Source organism: Solanum stenotomum, chromosome 9 (genome assembly GCF_019186545.1).
Source record: "Solanum stenotomum isolate F172 chromosome 9, ASM1918654v1, whole genome shotgun sequence".
Taxonomy (NCBI): Eukaryota; Viridiplantae; Streptophyta; class Magnoliopsida; order Solanales; family Solanaceae; genus Solanum; species Solanum stenotomum.
In genome coordinates, this window is record NC_064290.1 from 51,955,989 (window position 1) to 51,969,464 (window position 13,476).

The 13,476-nt window shown below is 37.0% G+C and overlaps 3 protein-coding genes across 4 annotated transcripts in view; all 3 read left to right on the plus strand.

Annotated features, from left to right (window-relative positions):
* The window catches only part of LOC125876340 (transmembrane 9 superfamily member 11-like), a 98,372-nt gene extending 88,016 nt beyond the window's left edge, over positions 1-10,356 (plus strand). The window contains exon 3 of the transcript XR_007447485.1: positions 10,267-10,356. The gene's annotated coding sequence lies outside the window, so the exon portion shown is untranslated. The remainder of the gene's footprint in view (positions 1-10,266) is intronic.
* LOC125876338 (wall-associated receptor kinase-like 6) overlaps positions 1-13,476 on the plus strand; it is a 68,200-nt gene that overhangs the window by 50,500 nt on the left and 4,224 nt on the right. The window lies entirely within an intron of this gene.
* Positions 8,284-10,356, plus strand: LOC125876360 (transmembrane 9 superfamily member 11-like). The gene has a single exon (XM_049557539.1). It carries the CDS (start codon positions 8,468-8,470, stop codon positions 10,196-10,198), a length of 1,731 nt encoding a protein of 576 aa, XP_049413496.1. The 5' UTR covers positions 8,284-8,467; the 3' UTR covers positions 10,199-10,356.

The following is a 13,476-nucleotide window of genomic DNA, read 5'->3' on the forward strand; positions in this document are numbered from 1 at the left end:
GCTATTATTTATTAAAGTAATATGTTGAGGTGATACTTTATCAAGGTATCAAGTTAGTCGCAAGGATTATCAATTGAGTTTAACTAAAGTGTAGACCACACATATTTTAAGTTGTATCTATTAACATAAAACATGTGCAATCAATTTATGAAACTATTATTAGGGTGACAGTTAGAGAGGTGTTGGGTGTCTCGAGAGGCCGTTCTGGTGGGCATAGAGTGGACTGGTGGTGGAATGGACAAGTACAAGGGAAATTGGACCCAAAGAAGTTGGCTTATGCGAAGTTGGTGAAGAGTAAGACAAGAAGGAGTAGTGGACGAATAAGGAGAAGTATAAGCTAAGATGGTTTAAAAGGAGACAGAGTTAGCGGTTACTACAGCAAAAATGAGCGCTTGTACGTAAAATTAGCGAACACAGATGAGGATAAGAAGTTATACAAGTTAGCTAAGGCTAGAGAGAGGAGGGCCCGTGACCTTGACCAAGTGAAGTGTATCATGGATGAGGATGACAAAGTACTGGTAGAGGAGGTACTCATTAGTTAAGGCATAGTGCTAGGGGATTTGGAGCACTTAGAGAGGCGTCGTGAATAGTGATTATGTTTATTCTAGGCGTATAAAAGTTGAGGAGGTTAAGGTTGATATTCATAAGTTGCGTAAGGGTAGAGTGACTGGCAGACGAAGTTTAGGTGGATTTTTGGAAGAGCATAGGCAGGGCAGGTATGGAGTGGCTTACTGAGTTGTTTAGTGTTGTTTTCAAGATGACGAAGATGCCCGATGCATGGAGATGGAATATGATTATTTGTACAAGAATAAGGGTGACATTCAAAATTGCAACAACGATAGGGGTATCAAACTGCTAAGCCAGACTATGAAAGTATGAGAGAGCGTGGTGGAGATGAGAGTGAGGAGGATTGTGACAATTTTTGATAACCAATTTGGATTTATGTCAGGACGCTCGACTACAGAATCCATTCATCTCGTAAGGAGACTGGTGGAACAGTATAGGGAGAGGAAGAATGATTTGCATTGGTATTCATCGACCTAGAAAAGGCTTATAACTAAGTCCCCAGGGAGGTTCTATGGAGATGTTTAGAGGCTAGAGGTATCCCTATAGGCCGTGGCGTACATTAAGTCGATTAAGGACATGTACAATGGAGCCAAGACTCAAGTAGGAGACTCAAAACACTTTCCCATGTTAATAGGGTTGCACCAAGGATCAACTCTTGGCCTGTTTCCATTTGCCTTGGTGATGGATGTGTTGACACGACAAATTCAAGCTGAGCTGTCAAGGTGTATGTTATTTGCGGATGACGTAGTTTTGATTGTCGAGACTCATGAGGAAACTAATGCTAAGTTGGAGGTTGGAGACAGACCCCTACAGCCTAAAGGGTTCAAAGTTAAGCAAAACCAAAACTGAATACTTAAGAGTGCAAATTCTGTGTGATCATAACCACGTGTCTACATGAAGTTTCAGTTAACCAGAAACATCTCAATGACAGACGTTCTTAATCAGAAAGTGCAATGCCATAGTCAGAGTGAACTATCTAACCATTTTGAATCAACATGACAGTGAAATATCCTTCACAAAGCTAAAGAATTAATTCAGACACTTAAACAAACACCTTACAGGCAACCATTTTCCCTGATTACCTTAATAACCTCAGGAAGTCGAATTCCACCCCCACCCCACCCCACTACCACCATCACCCGTCAACAACAAATCACACAGAGTCAACCCACAAATTCAGACTTGGAATGAAATTACAAAGACAAGTGTGAAGAAATTTCATACCTGGAATTTACTGAGGCAGTCCGATGCACAAAGCATCCTCGCATTTACCCAGGTTCTTGGGAATGACTGCACACCAAGGTCCTAAATCTCAATTTGGCAGTAGAAGTTGCTTTTGGGCTTTGCATTTTATTTGAATAAAAAGTTAACAGCTTGTTTGGATGGTTGTTACCTATTCCAGTATTGTGTCCTTAGTTTAAATACAATAGTACTATTTATTTTGATCGTCACTTAAATTATGTTGTATGATATCTTTAAATCCATCATGACGTAATGACAAAAAGTCTCATTTTGTATCCTACTTTTCTTGTACATCAAGAACATATAACAATACGGTCTATCCATATGTTGTATTTATCAACGCAATACAGTATAATATAGTACTATACATAGTAATTCCAAAGTCTCGCGAGTTGAAAAAGACTTTTCACTTGATATTAGACTCTATGAGTATCCCCTAATTTGCCTTTTTTAGATCGTTACGAGATAGCAATAACAAGAGATTGATCAGAATTGAATGCCTTAGTATTGCTCTCTTTTCCAAGAAGCTTTTGCAACATTTTAAGTCATAGAAATATATATTAGACAGAAAGGTCACTCAACTGATCTCTTGCTTTCATATAAAATATCTTCCTCTACACATTAGGACATTTTTATAGGTCACAACCTCAACTCTACGTAGCTTAAGTAGGCCTATTGAAGAAAATAGACTTGTCCTAACTAGAATGACATTACATGGTAACAAAAACACAACCTCTGCCTCAAGAGAGTTTTCATTTGGGCCTTTTCCCGCAAAACAGAACCCCGTCCTGAGGGGGAGAGGGAAGGAAAAAAAGTAGTGTTTGGTTTTCTTTATGGATGCCAGCTTTTTCCTTGTGCCAAACTGTCGATCCCTACGTAATTGCACCCCATAATAGCATGTTTTCTGAAATTTCCTCTTTCGTTTTTTGTTCCATTTCCTTGTTTCAAGGAGAAGTAAGATGAGTTGTTGAGCAAAGTAAAGGAGATATATTGGTTGTTATTTGAGTGTCTTTGTAACACCCCAGAAAATTTTTGAGCTAAGACTTGAACCATCCTCCGTTGTGAGTAAGATTTTACCAAGGAATTAAAATTTCTTAAGTGTTAAGGTCATTAGATGTAGCACCTTGAGTTTCAAAAAGAATTAAATTGGAAATAGCAAAAATCTGAAATTTTGCAAGTTAAGCTAAGCTTGAGTTTTGGGTCGACTTCAAATGACCATAACTTCTAGCGTAGGATGAGTTAGGTGTGATACCAGATACCGTAGGGAAGATATTTGAATTATCTTTCCAATGCCACCGAGTTTTTTCAGTTTTGATATCGTATGAGGGAGATATGTCCATTCGAAATTGGGCTGTCTAGATAAGGAAAGTCAAAACCGGATTTTAGAGGGGTATTTTGGTCTTTTCCTTACCCAATCAGATTTAATTCGTTTTTAGTAATATTTTAGGGGTCTAATATGATTAGGTTCAGTTTTATAATCCTAGTTTACGCCTAGATTTTTAGTTGAGAGTTCAAGAAGAGAAAAGAAGAAGAGAGAAGAGGAGAAAAGAGAAACGATAAAGGCGTTCGTCGACGTTCTTGAGAGTTGTTGCGTATTGTCGCCATGGGTTTGATCCATAAGAGGTATGTAAGCTTCCATAGTGTTGGGTTTGTTCACCCACACGCCAAACATATTATTTTCAGCGAAGTTTCATTCTCAAAAAGTTGAAGGATTTAAGTTCTTGATAGGTGTTCTTGAGGTTTATTATAAATCTTGTTTTGTTGGGGTTTTGATGATTTCTTGAGATGAAAGTGATTGTTTGGAGTGTATTAGTGTGTACTTAGGCTGGCTAATTGAATCTAAGGAAAACATGAGAAAATAAATTGATTAAAAGCGATTTAGGGTCAGAAAACGAGAGACGAAATTTGTCGAAACTTTGCCTGGGGAGATGCTGGAGCGGCGCGCCCAAGGGGCTGGGGTAGCGCGCCTGCAGTGCGCCCATATGCAGTCTCTGAAGTTAGGGGCTGGCACCCCGCGCTCGGAACACGCCAGAGTCGCCTGCCCCCACTCATTCTCCGTCGGTTGTCCCGTTTGAGCTCCTATGATCCTAAACACTTCAAACTACTTCCAAACATTCAAAAATCATTCATAACATGATCATAACCTTGAATTCATAATTCAAATTCAAGGTAAAGTTAAGAGTTAAGTCTTGAGAGTTCTTCCGAACATTTTGAGAAAGTCCCTGTGAGTCCTTTTGACGAGTCTTTTACAACTTCTAGTAACTTGTTTCAAGACTCGAGTAAGTAAGCATGAGAGTGAGGAGAATGTATTCATGAGTCTACACTATTATCTATATCCTTCATATCATGAACTATAACTCTTGAATTCATAATCCACATTCAAGAGAGAGTTAAGAGTAGAGTTCAAGAAAGTCTTTGCAGTTCAATTGTGAATCCATTGAGATCCACCATCGACTTGAGTTAAGTTTTGAGCAGTATGAGAATGAGAAAAGTCGTATACCTGAGTTCCTTATTGATATTTTGACCCTTGAGTCAAGTCGTTCATGCCCATAACTTCTGCATGAACTCCATCAGTTTAGTATCTTTGAAAGGAGTAGTATCTTCAATTTCTGAGTCTTGAGTATTGAGTTCCTAATCCCCTTTGAGATTATATTTCTAATCGTGGGACTATTACATGTTACCCATGAAGTCTTTGAGTTGAATTGTTCATGCCCATAATTCCGCATGAACCCTATAAGTCGAGCAATCTTGAGATGAGAAGTATCTTTGAGTCCTTGAGTTGAGTAGTTCATGCTCATAATTCTGCATGAACCCTCTGAGTTGAGCATTCTTGAAATGAGTAGTATCATTGAAGTTCTTGAGTTCCAAGTATTGAGTTCTATCTATGGGTATTGAAAACCTTGTATTGAGTCGTTCATATCCATAATTCGGCATGAACCATATCTTAAGAAGTCTTTTTACAAATGTTTAAACTTTGTTCTAAGACTATGTTTAAACTTTGTTCTAAGACTTAAAACTTTGAGTTTAGTAAAGAGTAAAGAGTAAAGTTTGAAGTCCTTTTCTTCAAAAGTATATGGGGACTAAGTATTCCCAAAGAGTTTATAAATGCTTTCACATTTAAATAAGAACGGAAACTGAGATTTCCAAAGAGCTTTCGGGCTAGTTTTCAGAAAAAAGTAGTCGCTTTCTAAATGAAGCAAGAGAGGAAACTGAGATTTCCAAGATAGCCTTTGAGCTAAGTTTTTGAGCAATTATCTCAAATCAGTAGAGAGAAGTATGTTTTTAAAACATAAAAGCCAGTGTATTTTTGGGAGTAGTATTGAGCACCGATATGGGGGAGAGTTCAGACAACTCACAGGCCTCATAAACCATGTAGCCACCATGGGTAGGAAAGGGTCATACTTTTTAGATGAATCCTTTCACAATAGACTAATGGATCCACTTAGTAGTTCAGGTCCTTTACCTTTGGTCGGGTATAGGATGCACTGGCAGCATGAGGAAGATCGCTGTTTCATCACAATATCTCTTATGTGATGGTTGTCAGTTAGAGAAACTCCAACAGAAGTTATTGTATTTTATATACATTAGTTTATTTTGTATTTTTATATACATCTCAGAGTTCATATTGTATCGTTGCATACATACAGAGTTATTATTGTATTAATAAATACACAGAGTTAAAAAACCATGTTTTAAACAGCTTTTCTTTATATTGCACATGCCTTTAAACTGCTTTATATTGAAATGAGTCCAGTTATGTTGAGTATTTCTAGTTGAGTATCTTGAATTGATTTGTCCTTCATTGAGTCGAGTATCATATCTTTGAAGTTGTGTATCTAATCCTTGAGTTGAGTATCTTATTCTTAAGTTGAGTTGAGTTGAGTGAGTTTGAAAAGAGGTAAGTATGTTTCCTTTTTATCAAGTTTCAAGCTTATGTTATGCTTTAAAATTCGTCTTACATGCTCGTACATTCCACGTACTAAGCCATTTGGCCTGCATCTTTTCATGATGCAGACACATGTATTCAGGATCATCAACAGGAGATTCGTTGATACATCCGGGAGTTCGAGTTAGCTATGGTGAGTCTCCCTTGTTTCCGAAGGATTTCATTTACTTTTCAGCTTAGTCAGGATGTCGTGAGTCTTGTCCCGACTTCCATCTTTATCAGTTAGAGGCTTCATAGTTAGATAGTAGAGTTTTAGAAGTCTTCATTTATTTTGTTAAATGTTTTAAAGACTAAAGTTGCCTTTTTTATGGCGAGTTGTATATATTTTATTATACAGAGTTTTTTTTGGATTTAAAGTTTGTATTTAAGTTTTATGAGCTTTTATTTCAGTTTTAGCTTCTGTATGCTTGGGTTAGTCCTCCGCTTGTAGTCAGCCAGGATGAGGGTTCGCTTGGGGACCAACAATGGTCTTTGAGTGCCCGCCACGTCCAGGATGTAGACTCGGTCGTGACAGTCTTATTCATGAAGTTCGTAGAAGTTGACAGCCCAACAAAAGATATATGACATTAATACATTTTCTTCAAATGTCACCTCTAAAATAAGCATGTGTATTACTTCTAGCCTAGCCTTATTAAATGGTTGAATTTAATCTCACATGTGAAAGCATACGGGATAACTTAGCTTGTCGTGACTAAATAGTAATATTTATGTTGCCAAACATAACCTAAACTTGACGCGTTGATCACTATTTCTAGCCTAATTGAATGGTTGATTTTGGCTGGCTGGGATATGAAGTTTGTTCGTCGAATAGGAAAATATCTAAACAAGGAAGGAAGCAAGAAACTCCCTGTGCCTCCACTGCTTTCTTAGCAGCAACCTAATTGTGTATTGTACTATTCAAAACGCATAAGCAAAATGTGATAGAATTAATCTATAAATACATAGATGCATGCATGAATATATAATAGGCATAATACATATATTGGACCTTAAACTTGGCTTCAAATTTTAACTTTGACCTCCAACTTTCAAAGTGCACAAATAGACACTTTAACTATCCAACCTTTTAATAAATAAACACGCGTGTCTTACCTGGCAAAACGCGTGATGTGCACGCATTTTGCGCGAGTTAGAAGTAATTTTTTAGGCACACAACAGTAAAAAAAAATGCAGAAATGACAACTCTACCCTTAATTAATTTATTTTTTTTAGTTTTAAAATGGACGTGTAAAGTGTTTAATTAGTTGGCAGCCATTGAGTGGCTCACTAATACACGTGGAAGCGTTTGCATTTCACGCTCTTTGCTCCAAAAATTGCGTGTTTATTTATTAAAAGGTTGGATAGTTAAAGTGCTTATTTGTGCACTATGAAAGTTGGAGGTCAAAGTTGAAATTTGAAGCCAAGTTTAGGGTCCAATATATGTATTATGCCTATATAATATATGTAACTGCAAACAAATTAAAGAAACATGACATCAAATTCAAGCGCCAGGAGATGGACAGACCGCATAGGCAATGCCCTTCAAAAAGAAGTTGGCATTGACTTGAATCTTCTCCCTCCTGTCTGTGTCCTTCAGGTTCCGAAAACACTAACTCATGAGAAACCAGAAGCCTATACTCCTCAGCTCATTGGAATGGGACCCTATCACCATTTAAGGCCAGACCTATATCAAATGGAAAGGTACAAACTTGCTGCCATGAAGGACATTCTTGAGCCTGCTCAAATCCTCAATTTCAAGCACCTCTTGATCGACAAACTCAGAGAGAACGACCTTGTTGTCGGCATCTGTTATAACCTCTTCATGGACATAGATGAGGAGACTTTAGCTTGGATAGTAGCCATAGATGGTCTATTCTTGCTTAACATCTTCCGTTCAGCGTATGGAAATAACCTGCATGACGATCATGAAAATAATATTGATGACTCCATTTTCACCCGAGATTTTATGATGCTTGAGAACCAAATCCCCTTTGTGGTTTTGAGGCAAATAAGAAAGTTTCTCCGTCGCTCTTCCCCTGAGGACAGAGAAGATGCAGAGTTAATTTCCATGTTTAGGCGCTTTAGTGAAATGCATTCCCCACTTCCTTGGCCTGCAAACAATGAGTATCATGGAAATAACGCCAAAGAAACTCAGCCACTTCATTTGCTAGATCTTATGTATCGTTTAATCCTCGATGATCATGTAGATTTTGCTTCGGTTCCTATTCAAACGTCATACATCATTAATATCAAACATGATTATAAAGATGAAGCACATGATCAAGATACACATGAAGACATCATTCACAAATTCGAAACAATGTTGAAGGTGCTGGAGCCTATAGGTCCAAGAAAAGTGCAAAAAGTTGTAAAGCCCATTAACCAGATTTTAGCAAACGTGCCATGGTCAAAGATTTCCGGGCTATTTAGGGAAGCAATGGAAATAAATGGAGACGAAGAAAGTAAGAATATCATTACTATCCCTTCAGCATCCCAATTATGGTGTTATGCCAGTGTCAGATGCATCCCCATCCGCGAGGGTTTGATTTGGGTTATGGGTTTTATCTGCCTGGAAGTTACCCTCATAAATATGGGGTTGGTGATTTGTTGAATGTTAAGCTGAATTCATTGACTTCAATTGACACTGAGTTGCCTTATAGTTATTATAGTTTACCTTTTTGCCAACCACAAGAGGGTGTGAAGGATAGTGCTGAGAATCTTGGTGAGCTTCTTATGGGAGATAGGATTGAGAATTCTCCTTATAGGTTTAAGATGTATACTAATGAGACTGAGATTTTCATGTGTCAAACTAAACCTTTGTCTGGTGAGGAGTTTAAGCTTTTGAAGAAGAGGATTGATGAGATGTATCAAGTGAATTTGATTCTTGATAATTTGCCTGCTATTCGATATACGAGGAAGGCAGGTTATTTCTTGCGGTGGACTGGTTATCCGGTTGGGATCAAGGTTCAAGATGCGTATTATGTATTTAATCACTTGAAGTTTACGGTTCTTGTTCATAAGTATGAAGAGACCAATGTGGCTCGTGTTATGGGTACTGGGGATGGAGCTGAGGTGATCTCAACAGTTGGAAAGGATGGATCTGAGGAACCTGGTTACATAGTTGTTGGGTTTGAGGTTGTTCCTTGTAGTGTTCAACATGCTCCTGATTCAGCAAAGAACTTGAAAATGTACAATAAGTACCCGACTCCAATTAAGTGCGACCCTACAACTGTTGCCATGGCTATTAAAGAAAATGAGCCTGTTTCGTTTACTTATGAGGTGAACTTTGTGGAAAGTGACATTAAGTGGCCATCAAGATGGGATGCTTATTTGAAGATGGAAGGTGCAAAGGTGCATTGGTTCTCTATCCTTAACTCCCTTATGGTGATCACTTTCTTGGCTGGAATTGTGCTTGTAATCTTCTTGAGGACTGTCAGGCGGGATCTGACAAGGTATGAGGAGCTTGACAAAGAGGCTCAAGCTCAGATGAATGAGGAGTTATCCGGGTGGAAACTTGTGGTAAGTGATGTTTTCAGGGCTCCAAGTAATCCAGGACTTTTGTGTGCGATGGTTGGAGATGGGGTTCAAATTCTAGGGATGGGTGTTGTGACTATCATGTTTGCTGCCCTCGGATTTATGTCCCCAGCTTCTCGTGGAACATTGATTACCGGCATGCTATTCTTCTATATGATTCTTGGTGTTGCAGCTGGTTATGTTGCTGTTCGTCTCTGGAGGACAATCTTCTGTGGCGATCACAAGGGCTGGATTTCAGTCTCATGGAAAGCTGCTTGTTTCTTCCCTGGAATTGCTTTTCTCATTCTAACCACATTGAACTTCCTGCTATGGGGTAGTCACAGCACAGGGGCCATACCATTTTCTCTGTTTGTCGTCCTCATTTTACTTTGGTTCTGCATTTCCGTTCCTCTAACCCTAGTCGGTGGTTATTTGGGGGCAAAGGCTCCTCACATTGAATACCCAGTCCGAACTAACCAGATCCCCCGTGAAATCCCACCACAAAAATATCCATCTTGGCTTTTAGTTTTGGGTGCAGGCACCCTTCCTTTCGGTACTCTGTTCATTGAGCTCTTCTTCATCATGTCGAGTCTCTGGATGGGTCGTGTCTACTATGTCTTCGGCTTCCTCCTCATTGTCATGATCCTTCTCGTCATAGTCTGTGCTGAGGTCTCTCTTGTTCTGACTTACATGCATCTTTGTGTGGAGGACTGGAAATGGTGGTGGAAATCCTTCTTTGCCTCCGGATCAGTTGCTATATACATTTTCCTCTACTCTGTTAACTACCTAATCTTTGATCTCAAGAGCTTGAGCGGGCCTGTTTCTGCTACCCTTTACCTTGGATATTCCCTCTTCATGGTCCTTGCCATCATGCTCGCGACAGGCACGGTCGGGTTCCTTTCCTCCTTCTGGTTTGTACATTTCTTGTTCTCTTCAGTGAAGCTGGATTAAAGAAGTCTCTTATGGCAGAAAGAAACAAAAGAACCATTGAAGAAACAGCTGCAGATGTGTCTTTTAAGTCATTCTTGTTTACTTTTTATTGTCATATTACTATCATTTTGTAGGGTATTTGGAAGAGAAAGCCAATAAACTCCTCAAGTTTTGTTAAATTCTTAAATAGTTAAGTGTTGCTTGATATAGTTGACTAATAGTTTCATTGGTTGGGATAATCATATTTGGATGTGCCTATAGTGATGGATTCAGTTGGTAAATCTGGTTTGTACATTGCATTAACTCAACTCATCATGATTTTTGAATCACTTTTTCGATTATTTCTTTTTCGATCTGCTTTGATATGTTTTTTCTTGAGCCGAGGGTCTATGGGAAACAATCCCTCTACCTTCTAATGTAGGAATTAGGTTTGCGTACATTCTATTTTTTTAAGCTTTACTTGTGGGATTACATTAGACATGCTGTTGTTATCATGATTCTGAATAATATTATAGACATGCTGTTGTTATCATGATTCTGAATAATATTAGAAGTCATAGAACAAAATCAAGAGTTCCCTTTGGAGTATTGCTTTCTAGTTAGCTAGCAATTGTTCACATTGAGTTATTGGATACTTGATTCAGGTGCCACTAATCACATGATAACATTTTAACTTTCTTAAACTCTGTAAGACCGTTAAAACCAACCAAACAAATAAAAATTGAGAGAGAGCACTTAAACTCTATGGTTTATGATGGAAATAATTCATGTTATGAGTCATATATTGTTGGAAATAATTACATTATTTTATCTTCTTGAAATTTTAAACGGATAATATATGATTACTATTTACAATATTTGATTCCTAGCATAAAGATTGTAGGTATCTAAAAAGATAAAAACTGAATTAGCAAAATCCTAGTTGAGTTTAAATTACTTATCCTATAGTTCAAAATAGAAAAAGGTGTCTTATTATAAGCCTCACGTTTCTTCGTGGACGGGGTGGAGCCAAGTAGGGCAAGGAGTTCTTTTTTTTTTATATATTTTTATATAATAGATGTTGAATTTCTTTCGGCTTAATTATGTGTTTACTCCTTGCGTTTTTCCACTCACTCACAATCAGGCCACAACTCATCACTGTAATATTGGCAAAACTATTGTTCTAATTGATTAGTCAAATATAAATAGTTACTCTCTAAAAATATTTTTCAGAAAATTACTTCGGATTAATAAATAGATTTTAAACTGTGTATGCTCTTGTTTCTAAAGATTTTAACTACCAGATTTTTTGTCCTTTAAATCTCTTTAGAACCACAAAATGTAATCACAAAAAGTATGTCAGCACAAAAAAATAGGGACCCAATAGGCTATTGAGTACAACAATACTACTTTATGCTAAAAACCCTTTAATACCAATAATTAAAACTGGTCGTTATTGACTTTTAGCATTTATGGAGTGCCAAATCCAAAATTTAAAATTTATTAGTTTCTACAACAACTTCAAGTAATATAATAGTAATAAAATTTGAGTTCATAGTTAAATACAACTTCAAGTAATATAATAATAAAAATTAAGTTCATAGTTAAATATTTGTAGACATTTAGAAGAATCATTGATATAAATAATTGATTTCTGTGAACGCGTATGCTATATTCTAGATTCACCTGTGAATTGAGCCAATAATGGAGGGGGCAATCGACCATTATATAAAATGGACTATAGTAAGACTTGTAGGGACTAGTGTAGCCACCACACAAAATAATCAAAAAGCTGTAAAATAAAAGAAAATTTATAGATCAATGTTACTATACATCTTAATCGCATATTAGCTTTACATAAAGTAAAGACGACTCACTGTATATCATAATCACATATTAACTTTACATAAAGTAAAGACGACTCACTATATATCATAATCACATATTAGCTCGACATAAAGTAAAGAAGACTTGTGCATCAATACAATGTACTATATATCATAATCATATATTAGCTCGACGTAAAATAAAGAAGACTTTTGCATCAATCACTATATATATAATCGCATATTAGCTCACTATAAAGTGAAGAAAACTTCTGTATCAATATACTATATATCATAATCACATATTAGCAAACTATAAAGAAATGAAGACTTATGCATCAATGCACTAAATATTCATAATCGTGTATTAGCTCGCTGATAAGTAAAGAGGACTAAAGCATCAGTGTACAATCATAATCACATATTATAGCTCAATTTTATTGACGGCTTGAAGACATAGCCGTCTATTTCTTAAAACAAAATTTTGCAGCTACAATCATGATCTCAACAACAACAACATAAGCATATAATCTCACAATTAGTGGGGCTTGGGGAGGGCGGGGTGTACACAACCTCACCCCTACCTTGTGAAGTTAGAGAGATTGTTTTCAATAGATACCTCCGCTCAAGTAAAACATATCAAATGAGGCATGGAAAGGGAAACAGTAGATACAATCACTATCTCCACTATTCAAATTAAGAATAGGATGTTAGAAACTCCACGAAAAAAGACCAGCTCGATCCAACAGTGATGAATCGAAAATGCAAATTAAATTTAACCGACAGTACAAAAGATCTGCAGATAAAAGGAAATTTTCTCATATGATCTTCTCCCTTTAGTCTCTCTTCTGGTATCACAAACAGACCAAACCTAAAATTAGATCTTTAAGTGATTTAAAACAAGAGTAATGAGCCATAAAAAGATAACTTTGATCCAAATAACTTTTCTCATTCACATAGGATGAAAAATCAAACAAAAAAAACAAAAAAGAAAAGTGAAGAGAAACCATCCACACACATCCACTAGATAGTGTATGTACCAAATCAGTCATTAAGATACTGGACCAAAACATTTAAAAATCACAATATGGATCCCACTTGTAAAGTTATTACTTTTTTCGTTTGTCGAGAAGTGGGGAAGCCTTAGCAGGTCCTATTTCAAAAGTATAATGATGTTTGCAGAATTTTGTGTCATCATAAGATATGATTCAACCAGAGAATGAGGCAGTAATACATACCAGTATACATGAAGATGCATATAACCATGTGGTCATTTTTCATTCTCCTGACGGGGCTGCTTTCTAAAGAAACAACACAAGTTTCAGCTATAAGAATATGGTCATCATCAGCAATATTATCTTCACAAAGGCCGCGATGCCCAGAAAGATGTGGCAACGTAACCATTCCTTTTCCATTTGGAATAGGAAAAGAGTGTTCCTTCAATGAAGCATTTGAAGTGAGATGCGATAGCAACACTGCTTTTATAAATGATTT